General features: G+C 38.3%; 2 protein-coding genes across 12 annotated transcripts in view; one reads left to right on the plus strand and one right to left on the minus strand.

Annotated features, from left to right (window-relative positions):
* IQCG (IQ motif containing G) overlaps positions 1 to 3,241 on the plus strand; it is a 43,258-nt gene extending 40,017 nt beyond the window's left edge. For all 3 annotated transcript variants that reach the window (XM_070406428.1, XM_070406431.1, XM_070406430.1), the window contains one exon: positions 1,822 to 3,241. In XM_070406428.1, coding sequence (XP_070262529.1) covers positions 1,822 to 1,956 — 135 coding nt within the window. In that variant the 3' untranslated portion in view covers positions 1,957 to 3,241. The remainder of the gene's footprint in view (positions 1 to 1,821) is intronic.
* A 261-nt stretch (positions 3,242 to 3,502) lies between these two features.
* LRCH3 (leucine rich repeats and calponin homology domain containing 3) overlaps positions 3,503 to 18,190 on the minus strand; it is a 106,024-nt gene continuing 91,336 nt past the window's right edge. For 6 of the 9 annotated variants that reach the window (XM_070406421.1, XM_070406419.1, XM_070406417.1 and 3 more), the window contains 4 exons: positions 14,450 to 14,568; positions 13,474 to 13,611; positions 12,700 to 12,777; positions 5,982 to 8,542 (listed from right to left, as the gene is read on the minus strand). In XM_070406421.1, the coding sequence (XP_070262522.1) occupies positions 8,342 to 8,542; positions 12,700 to 12,777; positions 13,474 to 13,611; positions 14,450 to 14,568 (536 nt within the window). In that variant the 3' untranslated portion in view covers positions 5,982 to 8,341. Of the gene's footprint in view, positions 8,543 to 12,699; positions 12,778 to 13,473; positions 13,612 to 14,449; positions 14,569 to 18,190 lie in introns of all 9 variants that reach the window. The other 3 variants (XM_070406423.1, XM_070406420.1, XR_011470310.1) reach the window with 2 other exon arrangements.

The following is an 18,190-nucleotide window of genomic DNA, read 5'->3' on the forward strand; positions in this document are numbered from 1 at the left end:
TTCTGATGAGAGCCGTTTTCAAAAAAGGTAGAGGGAGTAAGTTCAGACAAAAAAAGTTTTGATTTTATATGAATGTCTATATATTCGTGATGCTTTAACTGGCAGGTCAGATTCTAGGAAATATCAAGCAAAAATAACATCAACTGAACTGAAACTTGTTTTGAGGATCGTCCTTGTCTCTGAAAGAGGAGTACCTGTGGAGATAGAATAATATGCAGGCTGTAGTTTGGGATATGTATTAGGGGTGGATTAAAAAAGTAAGCTTTAGCCCTAGCTGGTTTGGCTGAGTGGACAGAGCGTCGGCCTGCAGACTGAAGGGTCCCAGGTTTGTTTCCAGTCAAGGGCACATGCCCAGGTTGCAGGCTCGATCCCCAGTAAGGGGCATGCAGGAGGCAGACAATCAGTGATTCTCTCTCATCATTGATGTTTCTATCTCTCCCTTCCTCTCTGAAATCAATATAAATATATTTTTAAAAAAAGCGTTAAAGTGCATTCAGGACCAGGTAACCAAATCCAAACTTGAGCTTTCCATTGGAGAGTCATATGTACAGTTAGTATTTATTGAGCTCCTATAGTGTTTTCTATTTGTCAGGATTCCTTGACTGAGAGCCAAAACCTAAGAACTAGTGGAAGGCCACCTTTTTTTTTTTTTTTTTGCTGGTGGATTTGTTTTCAGTCTTTAGGGCTGAGTGTGATTTTTAAAAAAATATATATTCTTTATTGATTTTTTACAGAGAGGAAGGGAGAGGGATAGAGTCAGAAACATCGATGAGAGAGAAACATCAATTCAGCTGCCTCCTGCACACTCCCTTCTGGGTATGTACCTGCAACCGAGGTACATGTCCTTGACTGGAATTGAACCCGGGACCCTTGAGTCTTCAGGCCAACGCTCTATCCCAGGGGTCCTCAAACTTTTTAAACAGGGGGCCAGTTCACTGTCCCTCAGACCGTTGGAGGGCCGGACTATAGTTTAAAAAAAAAAACTATGAACAAATTCCTATGCACACTGCACATATCTTATTTTGAAGTAAAAAAACAAAACAGGAACAAATACAATATTTGTATTTGCATGTGGCCCGTGGGCCATAGTTTGAGGACCCCTAATCTATCCACTGAGCCAAACCAGCCAGGGCCTGAGTGTGATTTTAAAGTAGCCCAGAACAGTTGTCTCTAATGACTAAGATATGCAAGGCTTACTTTTTGAAAATAAGTATTGATCTTTTAATCAATCATTAAAGATATGAAGTGCACCAGAAGTCTATTGAAATCATCTAGATTATTTGCACATTTATTTAAAAAATATATTTTTATTGATTTTAGAGAGGAAGGGAGGAGAGAGATATAGAAACATCAATGATGAGAGAGAATCATTGATGGACTGCCTCCTGCACGCCCCACACTGGGGATTGAGCCTGCAACCCAGGCATGTGCCCTTGACCGGAATAGAACCCGGGACCTTCAGTCTGCAGGCCACGCTCTATCCACTGAGACAAACGGGCTAGGGCTACCTGCACATTTTAAACTTGGATCAAATGGTTGTAAGATGGAAAAGTATGTTTGTAAAGAGAAGTACAATGGAGTCAGGTTTCTAAGTGTAAGAAAAAGGTTCCTTTTATTTTTACTCCTTGAGAACTTCAGAGACCATGGCTTAAGCTCCGGGTCCTGCACAACTGGGGAGCATTGAGGAGGGCATGCTTGGCACACCCATTTCTCAGTCCATTCTTCAGATACAAGTTACTTTATTAAAACCCAATCTCTTATGTAGGAAGAATGCAGCTTGTCAGGCACTATAAATTGTTCCCACTCCCCTTTCTCTTCCAGCTCCAGGCCTGGTGGCGAGGCATTATAGTACGGAATGAAATTGGTGGTTTCAAAATGCCTAGGAAGGATAAAGATGATGGCAAGAATTCAAAAGGTAAAGGTAGAGGCAAAGACAGACAGAGAAGCAAGAGATAATGACCAAGTATCTTCTGTCTTTTCCTCTGGCATTCTGAAGATGGGAAGGACTTGAAGGGAGTAAGAAACATTATCATCAAATAACTCATCTACAGGTAGTTTCTGATTTGGACATTCCCAGGTGCGGCCTGGTTATTTCACTTTGCCTATTATATCAGTTTTAAACCATGAAATTAAGATTATAGCATTGATTCAGGGCTTGTTCATATCTTGAAAATTGTTTGCTGGGAAGTCTTTGTAGGAGCCTTGTGAAGATTCCTCTTGCTCTTTCTTACCAGGAAAAAACTCAGGCTGTTAGGAGTAATGCATTAAAACTTCAGTAATTCCTGTAATACGTCTCTGATTCTGATTTTATTCAATTGGTCGATAGTGAAAATGCTCTATGAGCAAAAGTGAAGTGTTCAATAGGAATTACAAGATGATGTTTATAAAGTGTCCAGCATAATATACATATGTAGTGAAGTTTTATTAAAGGTTGGTTCCTTCCTGCCTTTTAGCTTTATCATCACTTTAGTGTTTTTATTAGGGGCTGATGGTGGTTTAGCTTCAGCTCCTTTTCTGGGAAGTAGGTAAGGATAATTTACATTTCCCAGAAATGATAGAAATGAGATTGCATAACCCAACCAGGTAAAGATGGGGGACACAGGTTCCCTGGAAGACTAGTTTGGAGATATTTTTGATAAGTGAGACACTAGGGTCTATACCTATTTTGCTTACTCAACAATTCTCCCCTTAAGGGGTATTAAGACTAAGAGACAAAGCATGTGAAAATACCTAACCTGTGCCTGCAACATTAAGCTGATTGTTGGTCATCCTCCCTCTTCCCTAAAAAAGAATGACCCCGCTGCGTCATTCATGTTTTGCTTAATCAAAATAGAATGTCTTGGGATGCTAAAGCTTTTCCAATGGCACAACTGGTAGTTTCTGAGAGAAAAAATTGTCTCAAAGAGTCACATATATTTCATGTGTTAATAAAAAAAACCTTATATCCAAGTCCAAACACAGGGCACTACTGATTTCCATGCTTCCTCTTTACAGCACATTCTGAACTCCAGGGCCATTATGAGAACCCAGCTTCTCCTGACCTGACATTCCTTCGGGAAATTAGATACGCTTTCATTTTTGCCAAGGAAACCATGCTTTAGATAAGAACATTTTCAATCAGCCTTTATCTCATGCTATTGAAGTGTTGGTTTTTATTTTAATGTGGAAGTGTAAGGTGGCATACAGGCAATTTAAAATAACATACATGATATTGACATATTTATAGTTAGAACTTACGCATCATATTTACAGACATACAAATATAGGACATTTCACAAATTCTTTTACTAATTACATGTTTACAACATTTTCAGAAATAAAATCTGCTGTAAACCATCTCACTGCAATATGTATATAAAAAAACCTTCAAAATATCCATGTTTTCCTTCATTTCTATAACCATTTAAGTGCTTAGTTTTTAAAAATGCATCACACTCATCAGCATAGGCACATCATTCGTCACTGCTGAGCAATAGCAAGTAAGAGAAATCAGATTCCTTGATTGGCTGTAAGACTATTTTTATAAAGAAAAGTGACCTACTAGTAAGTCTCCTCCTCCTAGGAGTTGTTTCCAGAGAAAAATGGTTTGGAGTGCCGAGCATTTATGAGTTTGAAAGTCCAGAAACCCGCTGACTTACAATCTCTGTAGTTGGCAGGGCCCAGGTGGGTGGGCACAGCCTTTTCTTCCTTCACACTTCAGCACTGGGAAGGTTGCTGCTTCAATAGGAAGTTCATAAATAAACGGTTAGGTGGGACTGTTACAAAGTCATCTTCATTAGTATCTGGCAAGGCTAAATGTTAAACCGTATTTTTCAGTTAAAAAAAACAAAGGTACAACTTAAAAAATTGCACATTACTATAAAGCAACAGAATTTTGTGACATATAAATTTTACCTCAATAAGGCTTAAAATAAAAAGCAAAAACAAACCCAAAGGTACAAATAAAATACTGAATACAAATAATTTTCAACAAAAAAAATCATGATTTGTTTTCTCATCTTGACACAGAAAAGAAATTCAATACATTTGATATTTTCCTTTCATTATCAACCAAAACTGTACAATTTTTTTCTAGCAATTCAAATGTAAAATTTGATAAAAATACATTAACAGGTTTCATGCTATGTGTAAAATTTGAAATAAATTAAAATTTCCATTTATTCCTCTGGGAAAATTAGTTGCAAATGTTCCGAATGTTGCATTAGGTATGTCTTCTGGGATTATTCCTTGCATAATATGTGACAGAGAGTCCTGTCCTTTGCTGAGTTTCATTCAAATGGCTCGCTATGATTTGGAAGTAGTACTGAGGTTTAATGTTGACTAGAAGGAAAAATACCTATAGTTTAAAAATACATGTAACTAAATTCTAAACAAGTCACATGACTGGTGGGTGTGTTTGGAACTGTTAATGGGTCTGGCTCTAAGCATTTAAGAGACACTTTACTTTGTTCTGTGAGGACCCTAAGCATTGGGCTTTGAGTGCAGATGTTCTGTGTTATATAGTTTTAAACTAGGACTAGTGGTAATGTTCCGATGAACTTGTTTCCTTATGAGAACAGTAGAAAACACTGATTTATCAGATACTAAACATTATTTTATCCAAAGTTACTTTTAGGTGCTGCATTTACATGATAAAAAGAGTGAGAACATTATACTCAAATGCATGCATTGGTAAAGAAAACCCAGAACAGTCAACAACAGAAAAAAAAACCCTAGATAATTAGTATTTTCACTTATGCTATTTACTTGGTTTATAAAGACAGTGACCAAAACATACCACCGACAACTAAAAAGGGTTCAAAATATAGAGGAAGAAAGACTCACGAGGGTTAAACTCCCCCCAGAGGCTTAGATAGAGGCCCCTGGCTCTGTGCTGCAGAGACCGAGGGCCCTTCTATTCCACACAATTGGGGGAACAGGCACTAGTGGTGGAGCGGGATGAAAAGGCAGCCAGCTGTTTTTAAGATGCCGCAAGCGCTTTAGTTCAGCCACTGGAACTGACAGTTACCTGAAAGAAAGAGAAGACTCTTGGCTGTTCCCTTATTCCTTCTGCCTTGTTTTCATGGTCTCCCATTAGTCGGGAGCTGGAAGTGTACTGCTGTGACTGGAAGGTGTGGGCAGGCCCAGGGATTCTGGGCGCAGCATGGGGGCTGAAGAGGGAGGGGGGGCTCAAGGAAGTCAAAGCAAATGCTGAGTAGGGCAGGTTACTGGCCTGAGGATTTGGAACAGTCCAGGGCCTAGGACACTGGCCTTAAATACAACTTTGTTCCATTGTTTTACTATACAGAATCTAGGCCTTCTACATATTTTTGTTTTGCCTTGGACAAAAAGTCCAAGTAGTCATCATAGAGCTTTTGATTTTAAATGTGGCTGAAAAACAGTGGAGTCATTACTTCCCCCAATCATACAAATATCTAGCTTGGAACGGTTGTGTCTACTACATGAAATACCTGGAATGTTTGTTGAAAATGCAAGTACCCAGGCCATACTAGACTCTACTGAATAGGACCTGTACGTTAACAAATGCTCCAGGAGACTCTACTGAACAACCACGTTTAGAAACCAGTGCGCTAGACGTCTTGGGAACAGGTAAGGTAACAGCCTGTCTGTGCCTTCAGGAGAGCGAACTATCCTCTGAGCTCTCTGGTGTGGGGGAAACCCTTCGCTCCAGGAAAGCACAGCCAGGTTAGGCGTCAGTGTTGGTTCTCAGCAATGACAGGATTACGTTTCATTTGTGAAAACCAACCGGGTCTTCAAAAACAATTCAATGGAAATGGATATAACCTCCCCTAAAATGGAGAAATGAAGCAAAATATTCCTGTTAGGAATCATGGAAACAGTCCCTTTTAAGAACATGTCAGAGCTCTGTTTAAGCAGACGGCTGGCAGCGTGATGGTGTTGTCCTGCTCCGTTTTGGCCAGGCAATACCCGGAGCGCTGGGAGTCCTTAAACAGCAGATAACTGGTGCTGCTGCTGCTTGGGTGGGGCGAGTGCCAGGAGAGCCTGGACCGTCACTGCAACCTGGCTCAAACCTTTCTCTTCTAAAATGTGGAGAGGCAAACATAATTGCTCCTGAAATGGGAAAACGTGACATAAAAACAAACACAAAAGAAAGTAGGATGAACATCACAGAACTGAAAAGAAAAAAAAATAAGCATCTCTTCTCTAATAATAACAATAATCAACTGAGATGTGAAAAGTCAGTACCTGGGAAAATGACCTCTGTTAATATGAGGTACACAGAGATGATATCTGACACTATCACTTTATTAACACAACTAACAGTACATAAGATTGTTTTGCAAAATGGAAAATGGACATGTTACATACACTTACACAAACAACAGGATAAGCAGAATACTATGGAGTGAAAGCAACATCTTTATCTCTGATAAATAAAAGAGCAATGCAAATTAGTCAAACCAGGCAGGTGAAAGAGAAAAGATTACAAGTTATACCAGATGGCTTAGCCTGTAGGAGAAAGCACTTTGGACATCACACACACTAGGAGTGCGATATTATTGATGCCATCACTCAGGCTGCACTAGTGGGATGCCTACTCTCTGCATTACAGTCCTGATTGTGAAAACCAGGGCTTTCATATCAGGCAGGGATTATGGGAAGAAACTGGACAGAAAGTGGAATTCTGGTTTCATTAAAAAGAAATTATACATACTTATTAAAAAAGATAACTGAACTTTTCTCAGCTTTTCATTAGCACTTACTATATTAGGAAGTTTTAAAAAGTCAGTGGCAATACAAAATATAGCAAGTATTTATTTTGAGCAATTATTGGTCCTTATATGCTTCTTTCTTTTAAAAAAATACTTACCCGATAAAAAAGAAAAAGGTAACTGCAATCTTTTGCTCTTTTAAATGATCAACTTTGTATAAATACTTTGAGTACAACTGCATGTATAGGCTATCTATACTTAAAATGAACTTTCAGGGTTTTGCTCTTGGCAGAGACCTAGTCTCTCTGAGGCCAGTTCCCTGATCTCTTCTCTGAGTGCCCTGCGGCCTGTGCGCCATGTGACTGACACATGTCCTCAGAGGCTATGCTTTCCAGATGCACAGTTACCTTCCAGCTGGCCCAGAGAACCCATGTGTTCCGAAAAGAATGCACAATTACGCCCTTCAAACCACATACGAGACAATGTGTTTTTTATCAGGTATTTTTTCAAAAGGACAAAATTCCACAGAACTGAATGATCTCCGACTCAGAAACATCTGACACTTCCCCTCCCCCAAACTCTGGAAGGCACTACTACTATTTAAACTAAAGTTTCCAACACAGTGTTCAATGTTTCAGCACCAACAGTAAACAGTTTTAAATGTTGTAAGTAACTGTCTCATTTAATATAGAAGAAACTGAAAGCAATCAAACCTCCAGGCTGACTTCTACAGGATGTTCTAAAACGACTCTATTCATTGCCTTGGGTACAGAACAGAGACTGCTGCCTAATACTTTACCTACTGTTCAGATACAATCTCCTCAACAGCCTATAAATACAAGTTCACCTAGTAAGATGGTTCAAATGGTATTGGGAATTACATAAATTCTGATTTTAAATTCTCAATAGGATTCTAGAAATGAAGCTCAATTAAAGATAAACACACAGTAAATCTGGACAGCTGCCTACCCCTTGCAAAGTCAGCTCTAGATCACTTGCTTGTTGTGTACTGTTTAAAATGTATACACTAGGCTCAGAATAGCAATCTAGAGAAGCTACATGATTTTGGACTGACCATGCTGATCAAATTAAAATTATTAAGGTTAAATAACTAGTGCCTTCCAGATGCCCAGACAGCCAAAGGGAGACTTCAGGGCACAGTTCAGTGCAGAGATTTAAGTGAGCACAGGCCCTACAAACCAGAAAGGGCACAGCTATTTTCCGTATGAGCATCTGTTAAAGAGGTTCAGCAACTCACAATTTCAACACTGAAAAGTGTGTCAGGCACGGAAAACAGCCTGATGGGAATGTTATTATGTCCTTTGGAACTAGAGTTCTTAGTCATATTCTAAGACAGGCTCAAGACTGTGTTAGTAGAAACACTTCAGCACTTAACAGAAACAAGGCCACAGGCCAGGAGAATGGATGAATAATCAGGAGAAAAAATGCTGGTCTTTTACTCTGTGTTAGTCTCCATAAACGCTTACTGACTAACGCGATGGGCTGCTCATCTGGACATATGAGGAAAGGATTTATCTACTTTAGGGGTTAATTCTTCGATGGCCAGGAAAATAAAAGCACATATGTAAATATTTCTGAATGAGAAACAAACCTCCTTGACCAAGCCCAGGAATGAGGTGAAAAACCACTGGAATGCAATCTTCCAGCTAGAGGGGGAAGGTCCAGTAATAAAGCATACAGAGAGTTAACATTAAAATACAATAAAATGCCACAAAACCCAAAAGGTGGATAGACAGACAAACAAAACTGGATTCTTCTGAATGTGCCCCAAGAGAAAGTAGTGTTTCAACCGTTCTTTTAACGCTGAGGTTTAGCTGAAGGATGTCAGAAGGGGAACAAAGATTGTCCTGTCCAAAGTGTGAGCAGGAAAGGAAACAGAAAAACAAAGTCAGTGGATCGGAAATACAGATTTGAGTATAGAATTCAATATGATCATCTCACAATCATTCTCACGGAAACACATCTAACATTTTTTATTATGACGAATGAAAAAAAATGCTGAAACACAAAGCTACAAAGACACCTCTGTGTGCTGAGTTTGATTTTACTACAAAATAGCAGAATAAAAGTGACTGGAATGGTGACTGGTGTGAACATTCAGGATACAATGAACAGCACTGGCTCTGGCTGAGGAAGGCCTGAGAGCAGTGAGGGTTCGTGAGGGAACCTCTTTCTCAGATCTCATTCTTCCTCAGTAACAAAAAAAAAATAGGTTTCTCAGAAAACATGGACAAAACCTGGGAGCAGGCTGAGGAGAGAGAAGTTTTCAGAGAAAGCCAGGTAAATTGAGAAGGTTCAAAAAGGAGGAAAGACTAATAATCAGAGAAATTCACTAGCTGGTCGGGTATACTGGATGATTTGGCGTTCCTCTAAAACCAAGGCAAGCCCATCTTAATCAAGTCTTCACTAATATGTGCAAAATGAAGCTACACCACAAAGGTCTCAGAGATTACCCAAACCCTCCAGTTCATAGATGAAGAAATTAAATAAGTAAATTTATCATTGGATGTGATAGCAAGAAAATACTCAACACATAACATGTAATAATTTTAGTACACAAGATATTGAACTCACATAGAAATTTTTATCACCCACTAGTTTTTCAAATGTAACATATCTAATAAAAGCAAAGTAATAAAAAGAATACCCACATGCCTAATCTTATCAGAAGTTTTTAATAGTCACCTTATTCTTTTTAAAAAATATATATTTTATTGATTTTTTACAGAGAGGAAGGGAGAGGGATAGAGTGTTATAAACATTGATGAGAGAGAAACATCGATCAGCTGCCTCCTGCACACCCCTACTGGGATGTGCCTGCTACCAAGGTACATGTCCTTGACCAGAATTGAACCTGGGACCCTTCAGTCCACAGGCCGACGCTCTATCCACTGAGCCAAACCGGTTAGGGCATAGTCACCTTATTCTTTAATATTTTATTCATAACTTACCTTGTAAACACTTAAAATTATATTGAGAAGGGAAATTGCCTTTTATACATAGAATCTGATATTAATATTTATAATATTAAATTTTACATTATACAATTTCAAAGGTGATCATTTTTACATCCCCGATTTTCTTTACAAGTCAAACAGAAAAATGGGGATGTGCAGTAATTCAGAGCGCCCAGAAGCAGGGGAAACCGAGGAAGAGGAGGAGGCAAAGGCTTTCTCTTTCCTTCTTAGCAGAAGGACTTGGGAATGCTAGTTTGAACCTATGAGTTTGTATATTCATTCATTTTCCTTCACTTTGTTCTAAGCAAATGACTCATTTTTTTTTTTTAGCAGAAGTGGCAGCACAACAGGAACCCATCTAAAAGTGGTGGTGGTGGTGGCGGTGGTGGTAGAGAGTAGAGGCAGAGGAGAGGAAGAGGTGGCCTATGTGGAATGTCCATTTCCCCCTTCTGGTGGGGAAGTGAGGGAGAGGAAGGATACGTTAAGAAACCCTTTCTAACCATCCAGTATTTTAAAATTATATTGCTTTCTACCTCCTGACTTCAAATAGCACAGTTCTGGTAGGAATAGGGACAACCTGGCCCACAATAAATACTATTCACCACTGCTTGGCAAATGCTGAATTAAATGCATGCTTTAAGGCACTCTGTATTTCGCTGTTTGCAGGTACATTCTGAAGAATTTCAGTGTGTGCACTTTAAATTTGAGGTAGATGATGGTTCCATAAAGCCCAGAATACAGGTCCCATGACTATAAACACTGGTAAACACAGTATTTTCAACAGGCTTGACATAGGTTAATTCTACTAACATGTCTTGCTGTTTAGGGCTATTTTCCGCATTCCTCTATGTATGCTCTCTTTAATCACTCATATCTTTTCTCTGGTTGCCATTCCCTGTGCCAAAACATGATATTCTTTTGTTCAGGGCATGATGGTATGTGAGCGGGCAGGTACTGGGCATGCTTGTGTAATGTGATGACCAGGTAGGAACATATTCAGTAGACAAAAGGGAAGCACTGAATGTTAATGTGAACATCTGAGTATTAGAACCTGCTTGTTAATATGGAGAAAATGCATGCTATTTGTTTAGAAAACTTATTAATACATTAAAAAAAGGTTTGTTCTATGAGATGATGAGCCTTTAGGAAACTATGATATGAAAATGGGAAAAAATTTTGAATTTGTTCATATAGCAATTAAAGGTCCTTGCTAACTACCACCAAACATATTTCAATTCTTTCATTTTATAATTCTTAAAAAATAAACACAAAAGAAAAAAGTGAAAAATACATAGTAGAATCACGATCTACTTAATAAAAGGAGGAAAAAACACATTGACTAATGCAGATGCTCTTTGGAGCTGAGCTCTTTCTCTTCCACTTTGCAACATGTGAAAGAGCTGAAAGAGAAAACTGCTCATTGGACAAGTGATGCTGAACCCTTCGCAAGTCATGGCTAGTGAAGACAGGGATGGTGAGCTGGGTAAAAAAAGAGTCACTGTTGTGAAAGCTATTAGGACAAGGGCTTAACGTCAAGAAAAAGAGTGGAATCGTTGAGTCCGGGGGGGCCAATACTGGGTTTCTGATTAAGAAGATAGAAGAATCATGTTTCTCTCCTTGAAGGAGAAAATGATGACAGGAACTGTAATGACTGTGGTTAATGAAAAAAACGTATAAAATGTTACCAAGTTGTTTATTTCTATAAATTTAATTTCATTAAATATTAATTTCTTTTTTATAAATATATATTTTTTTATTGTTTAAGATATTACATATGTGTCCTTATCCCCACGTTACCCCCTATCCCCCGCTTATGCCCCACCCCCCTGTTGTCCGCGTCCATTGGTTAGGCCTATATGCTTGCATATAAGTCCTTTGGTTGATCTCTCCCTAAATATTATATTTCTTAAGAGTGTCATGCTTATGCATATAAGCATAACCAATGGACATAAGACACTGGGGGGTAGGGGAGGCCAGGGGGTTGTCAAGGGCGGGGGGGAAAAAAGGAGATATATGTAATACCCTTTGTAATACTTTAAGCAATAAAAATAAATAAATAAATAAATAAATAAAATAAAAATAAAAAATAAATTTAAAAAAGGAGTATCATGCTTAGTTGGTTTAACATAATTGTTTTTAAAAGGGTAAAAATGAATAAAAAGTGTATCAAGTTCATATCCCTTAATCACATCTATAAAGTTTAATTTTTTGTACTATTAAAGGCAATAAAGCTGTGACTGAGGAAGTCAGAGGCAATAAATCTCAATAGTAGGACAAGAGCCTAGAAATGGCCTCTTGGGTGCTAAATGCTAAATTCCAAAGTATTAGAGCTTGGTGGGAAAACGGGAAATCTGAACCAAGTCTGTAATTCAGTTAACAGCACTGTCCCAGTGTGTGTTAATCTGGATGCGTACTATGTTTAGATAGATGTTACCAGTAGAGGAACCTGGGTGAAGTGTACACAATAACTCTCTGAGATATTTTTGCAACATTTCTCTAAGTCTAAAATTATTTCAAAATAAACAAGTAAGAAAAGTATTACAAGTGTGAAAATACTTGAAACTCACTGAAGCATTCTCAATTGAAGATGCACTTATTTTGAAACACAGACTCTATTATGCATGAAGATATATTACAAGTCAAAGAGCAAGTGGGAATGTTTAGGAAAATGTCAGAATAACTATTTTTGATTACTTAGCATTAGTTATTACAATACATTTAAAATTATATGTGGGGGTGAGCTGGAGAGAGTTAATGGGGGAAAGGGGACATATGTAATACTTTCAATAATAAAGATTTAAAATAAATAAATACATAAATAAATAAATAACTTTATATGTGTATGATTTTTTTGCTTGGTCCTTGGAAATTATTAAGGAAAAATGCTCAAAGTATACTGATTGCCTCTAGGAACACAAAATCATGTTAGTAATGATCAGTTTAGTTCAAAGCTAGCCCTATAAGGTTATAGATACTTGCATTTCTGAAAGATTTTAGGAAAATAATAACCATCTATTTAAGCAATATAAAAATGATGAATTTATTACCTGAGGCACACCAATTTTTCTGCAAGCTTCTAGGAAATTCTCTACATTTCGCCTGCATTTTGCTATTGACAATTTAGGCTGCAAAGGAAGAAAAATGTGATGTTACTAGCAAAGTTTTAAAAATTTTGCTAACGTTAAAAATATTCTTGCCAGTTGCTTTATAAACTCAATGCTCTAGATCAGAGTCAACAAACTTTTTCTTAAAGGATCAAATAAATGTTAGTCTTGAGGGCCATATGATCTGTTGCAATTACTCAATTCTGTTAATAGCCTGAAAGTAACATATAATATATAAACAAGTAAGCGGGACTGTGTTCCAATAAAATTTTATTACAAAAACAGGTGCTGGCCTTTGCCTTACCTCTCTAGCTACATATCCTGCCATTTGCACCCACGCCTTGTGCAGGATCAATCTGAACAAGTTAAAATTCCTTGAATGTGCCATGATCTTCCTTATCTTTCAAATCTAGAAATACTATATCAGAATTCCTACAATTTTACCTCTTCTGGGAGGGCCTTACTGAATTCCTCAGGCAGAAATAAGTGATCCATTTTTTGTACTCCTATTGCACAACTCTTACAGACCTCTCTTCTAACATTTAGCACACTGCTGTAAGTCATTGTCTATGTGCCCATTTTCTTCTCTAGTAGAAGGGTAGGGAGGCAGGGACTGCACTATTCATATTTGCATCTCTAGCATTCTGCACAATGCCTGCCATTGTACTTAATAAATGTCTGATGAACAGCCAACATTTTTTAACATAATAAACTTACTACAGCTGGTGAGGGGACGTGAATACTTGGGACAGATCGAGGCCACACATGATTGGCCAAATGGCAAAGAACAACACCATCGGTTAGAGCTGCTCCAAGATCACAAGGCAGAGATACTTTCAAACGGTACTCAATATGCTAAAAGAACAGGAAAACACGTAATATATTAACTGAAGAGTGGCTGACACACAGGACATAATGGAATTACAATGAATATATTTAATTAGAAAATCACTAAACACAAATAACTTTATAATACCTATTTTATCCTTCTATCTAAGTCAATAGGTTAAGGATATCAATTACATATATATGGCAGTCAGGACATAGTGGTGCAAAATAAAACAAGAGAAATTCATTTAAAATTTCTGATTAAAAAAACAACTAGCCCTAGCGGGTTGGTTCAGTAGATAGGGCGTTAGCCTGCGTTCCAAAGGGTCCCAGGTTTTATTCCAATCAAGGACACCTATCTCAGTTGCAGGCTCCTCCCAGCCTGGGCCCTGGTTGGGGTTTGTGCAGGAGGCAACCAATCGATGTGTTTCTCTCACATCGATATTTCTTTCCCTCTCTTCCACTCTCTCTTAAAAATCAATGGAAAAATATCCTCAGGTGAGGATTTAAAAAAATAAATAAGAAAACTAGATTCTCTTTTAACTCCAAAATAAAAAAATAAATACTATAAATGATGTGTGATATGTATATGAGTATATACATATAAATTATTATTACTCTTATAAGAATTCTTACATGAAGCAGAAAAAATTTTTAAATGAGTAGGGCCAGCTTTATAGAACTAAGCTTTATAGAATAACCCATCTCATTTTCCTAGTAAACAGTTGAAAGAATTTTAATAGCAAAATTACTTTTACATTCGTCATACAATGGGTACTTCTTTACTCTGTTAAAAATTGTAAGTCACAAATAATTGATTACGGGATTATAACGAAAAAGTGTAATTTCAAGGTAATGTACACACTTTCCGTAGCTGATCTATTGATTCCAGTTCTTCTTCTCTCTGCCTTGTATTCTGTCTTGTTATGGGATCTGTAGAATCAGTGGTAGGTTCAGAAGATGAAAGAAGGGTTGAACCATGACCTAAAAAAATATTAATATGTAAGACAGAAAGGTGATTTGCCAGTGTTGGAAAAATACTCTGATCCACCTGATCACAGTTTTCTTTCAAGTATAGCACCTTCTATTCTGGATTAACTCTTAAAAATAAATTCATTATGCTAATTTTCAAATATACAAAATCAAAGTGAGAATAGTATAAAAAACCAACAAATGTCCATTACCCATTTGGCTGAACTACTTTTGCTTAATCACGTCCACTTCATAATGTTTTCATTGACAAATAACACACATACAGAAAATTATACATAAATCATAAGCAAACACCGCAATGAATTATCTTCACAAAGTGGACACAACCAGGTAAATAAATGCAACATTACCAACACCCAGAAGCTCCTCTAAGCTATCATCAGTACCCAAAGATTATTTCTACCACCACAGGTTCCAACCATGTACTTCCTGACTCCTAACACCAGAAGAGTTTTGTCCATATTTGAACTTTCTATGAATGAAACTATATGTGTGCATGCTTTTGTGTCTTATAATAAACACTATAAGATTTATCCATGTTGTGTATGTTAATCTGATCATCTTCCTTGCTTATAAGGTATCCCATTGTATAAATATACCACAATTTTTAATCTATTCTATCACTGATAGACATTAAGTTTGGAGCTATTATTAAAAATGTTGCTATGAATCTTTTTGTACATATCTTTTGGTATACATGTATACATATTTCAGAAGGTAAAATTGCTAGTTATAGGCTATACAAATGTTCAACATTAGTAGATAATGTAAACAGTTTTCCATACTAATTTACAATCTCATCAGCAGTATGTCTCTGGTTTGATTTTAAATCTCACTGCAAGTGCAACTATCAGTTATATTAAAGGTAGTTTTGGACTTGAAATGTTTGTTTTTAATTCCAGGTAGTAACTTCTTTTAGGACCAGGCAGAAATTTTTCATATTAACTAAAAACAAAAAACACACACTAAAAAGAGACTAGATAAAAAAAAATTACAGATTCATTTCTTTAAGAACACAGAAAGAAAAAATCTGAAAGAGAGCTCATGTAGAGAAGAGAAACATTCTCTAAAGCCTTAAAAAAAGTATTTCATTTGTTCAAACACTATAACCTGCTTTTAGGTGGTACAAAGAAACTCTTTAAAAAACAACAACTGTTTACATTAGAGAGAGAAAAGGAGAGAAGGAAAGGGTTGGGATGGGAGAGGGAGGGAGAGAGGGGAGGGAAGGGAGAGAGAGAGAAACATCAATTTGTTGTTCCACTTATTTATGCATTCATTGGTTGTTTCTTGGATGTATTCTGACTGGGGAATGAATCTGCAACCTTGGTGTTTTGGGATGATGCTCTAACCAACTGAGTTACCTGGCCAGGGCCAAGAAACTTTCTAATTAAAACAAATTCAGGCCCTGGCCAGTGTGGTTCAGTTGATTGGAGTGTCAACCTGTACACCTAAAAAGGTGGAGGGTTCAATTCCTGGTTGTGGCATATGCCCGGGTTGCACATTCAATCACCAGTTGATACAAGTGCAGGAGGCAACCAATTGATGGTTATCTCTCACATTGATGTTTCTCTCTCTGTGTCTCTCCCTTCCTCTCTTGAAAAATCAATTTAAAAAAATTAAAAACAGATAACTGTAAGGTGAGAGGAGAATCGAAGATGGCGGCATAGGTAAAACACCAGAGACTGCCGCCGTGGACAACCACTTCAAAAATACAACTAAAAGTCGGAGCGGACATCAACCAGAACCACGGGAAGGCTGGCTGAGGAGAGTCTCTTCAACTAGAAGCAAGAACAACAGCATTCCGACGCTCAGCGGAGGCGCAGTGTGGAAAATTTAAAGGTACGGCGGTGCGGTGGTGAGGGTGCGCGCGCAAAGCGGGCTGGCGGCTGAGGGCGCGATTGTCGTTTTCAATCAGGAGCGAATCTCAGACTCTGGGCTACAGATCCGGGCGAGTCTCTAGGGACCCAGACTCAAACGGGAGAAGCGGGACTGTCTGGCTACGGCCCCTCCGAGGTTTGCAGCGATTGCTGGGACAGAGAGGCAGAGCCCCTGGGGACGGACTGAGAGCGGCCATAGCTGCTCCCTCCCCCCCGCCCTGTTGAGCCCGCCCCGCCCAAACCCTGCGCACAGCCATTTGCCGACCGCCTCAGGCAAGGGCTGGACTAGCACCTCCCCTGAGGACTGAAGTTTTCCCACAGCTGATTTCCACAGCCAGTCGGCCTGGTGGTCAAATCCCTCTAGTGTTAACTACAACAATTAAGGCTTCGCTAGAACAAGACTGCGCACAGAGACCACAAGGGGGTGCACCAAGAAAGCATAAAAGATGCGGAGACAAAAAAACATGACAGAAATGGAGGATATGGAGCTAAGAATCGCAATTTTGAGGGCTTGCCATAAATTTGTGCAGAGCCTCATGAAAACTAATGAGACCCTCGATGCTACGATAAAGAAATTAGAAAGTAAGCATACACGGACTGAAATAAAGAATATTATACCCAATAGCAGACCAGAGGAGTGCAAGAATCAAACCAAAGATTCGACAAAAAACACCCAATTGGAAAAGCATAATGAAAAAAGAATCCAAAAGTGTGAAGACAGCGTAAGGAGCCTCTGGGACAGCTTTAAGCGGACTAATATCAGAGTCATTGGAGTCCCAGAAGATGAGAGACAGCAAGATATTGAAAACCTATTTCAAGAAATAATGGCAGAAAACTTCCCCCACCTAGTGAAAGAAATGGACTTACAGGTCCAAGAAGCGAAGAGAACCCCAAACAAAAGGAATCCAAAGAGGACCACACCAAGACACATCATCATTAAAATGCCAAGAGCAAAAGACAAAGAGAAAATCTTAAAGGCAGCAAGAGAAAGAGGCTCAATTACCTACAAGGGAATACCCATACGACTGTCAGCTGATTTCTCAACAGAAACTTTGCAGGCCAGAAGGGAATGGCAAGAAATATTCAAAGTGCTGAATACCAAGAACCTACAACCAAGATTACTTTATCCAGCAAAGCTATCATTCAGAATTGAAGGTCAGATAAAGAGCTTCACAGATAAGGAAAAACTAAAGGAGTTCATCACCGCTAAACCAGTATTATATGAAATGCTGAAAGGTATCCTTTAAGAAGAGGAAGAAGAAGAAAAAGGTAAAGATACAAATTATGAACAACAAATATGCATCTATCAACAAATGAATCTAAGAATCAAGTGAATAAATAACCTGATGTACAGAATGAACTGGTGACTATAATGAATCAGGGACATAGAAAGGGAATGGACTGACTATTCTTGGGGGGGAAAGGGGAATGGGAGATTCGGGAAGAGACTGGACAAAAATCATGCACCTATGGATGAACTCAGTGGGTGGGGAGTGAGGGTGGAGGGTGGGGTGGGAGCTGGAAGGAGGGGAGTTATGGGGGGAAAAAAGAGGAACAAATGTAATAATCTGAACAATAAAGATTTAAAAAAAAAAAAAAATTAAAAACAACAAGTTCAAACAAGATTCTCCTGCTTTAATGTCAGCAAGATTACAGATAAATGCAGGGTCTAAAGCTCTTGCCAAGGTGACATCCTAGGGTAGAAGTTTAAAAGCATGTAACAGCGCCCTGGCTAG

Source organism: Myotis yumanensis, unplaced genomic scaffold (assembly GCF_028538775.1).
Source record: "Myotis yumanensis isolate MYYU_CA2020_CCGP unplaced genomic scaffold, mMyoYum1.0.hap1 SCAF_2, whole genome shotgun sequence".
Lineage (NCBI taxonomy): Eukaryota > Metazoa > Chordata > Mammalia > Chiroptera > Vespertilionidae > Myotis > Myotis yumanensis.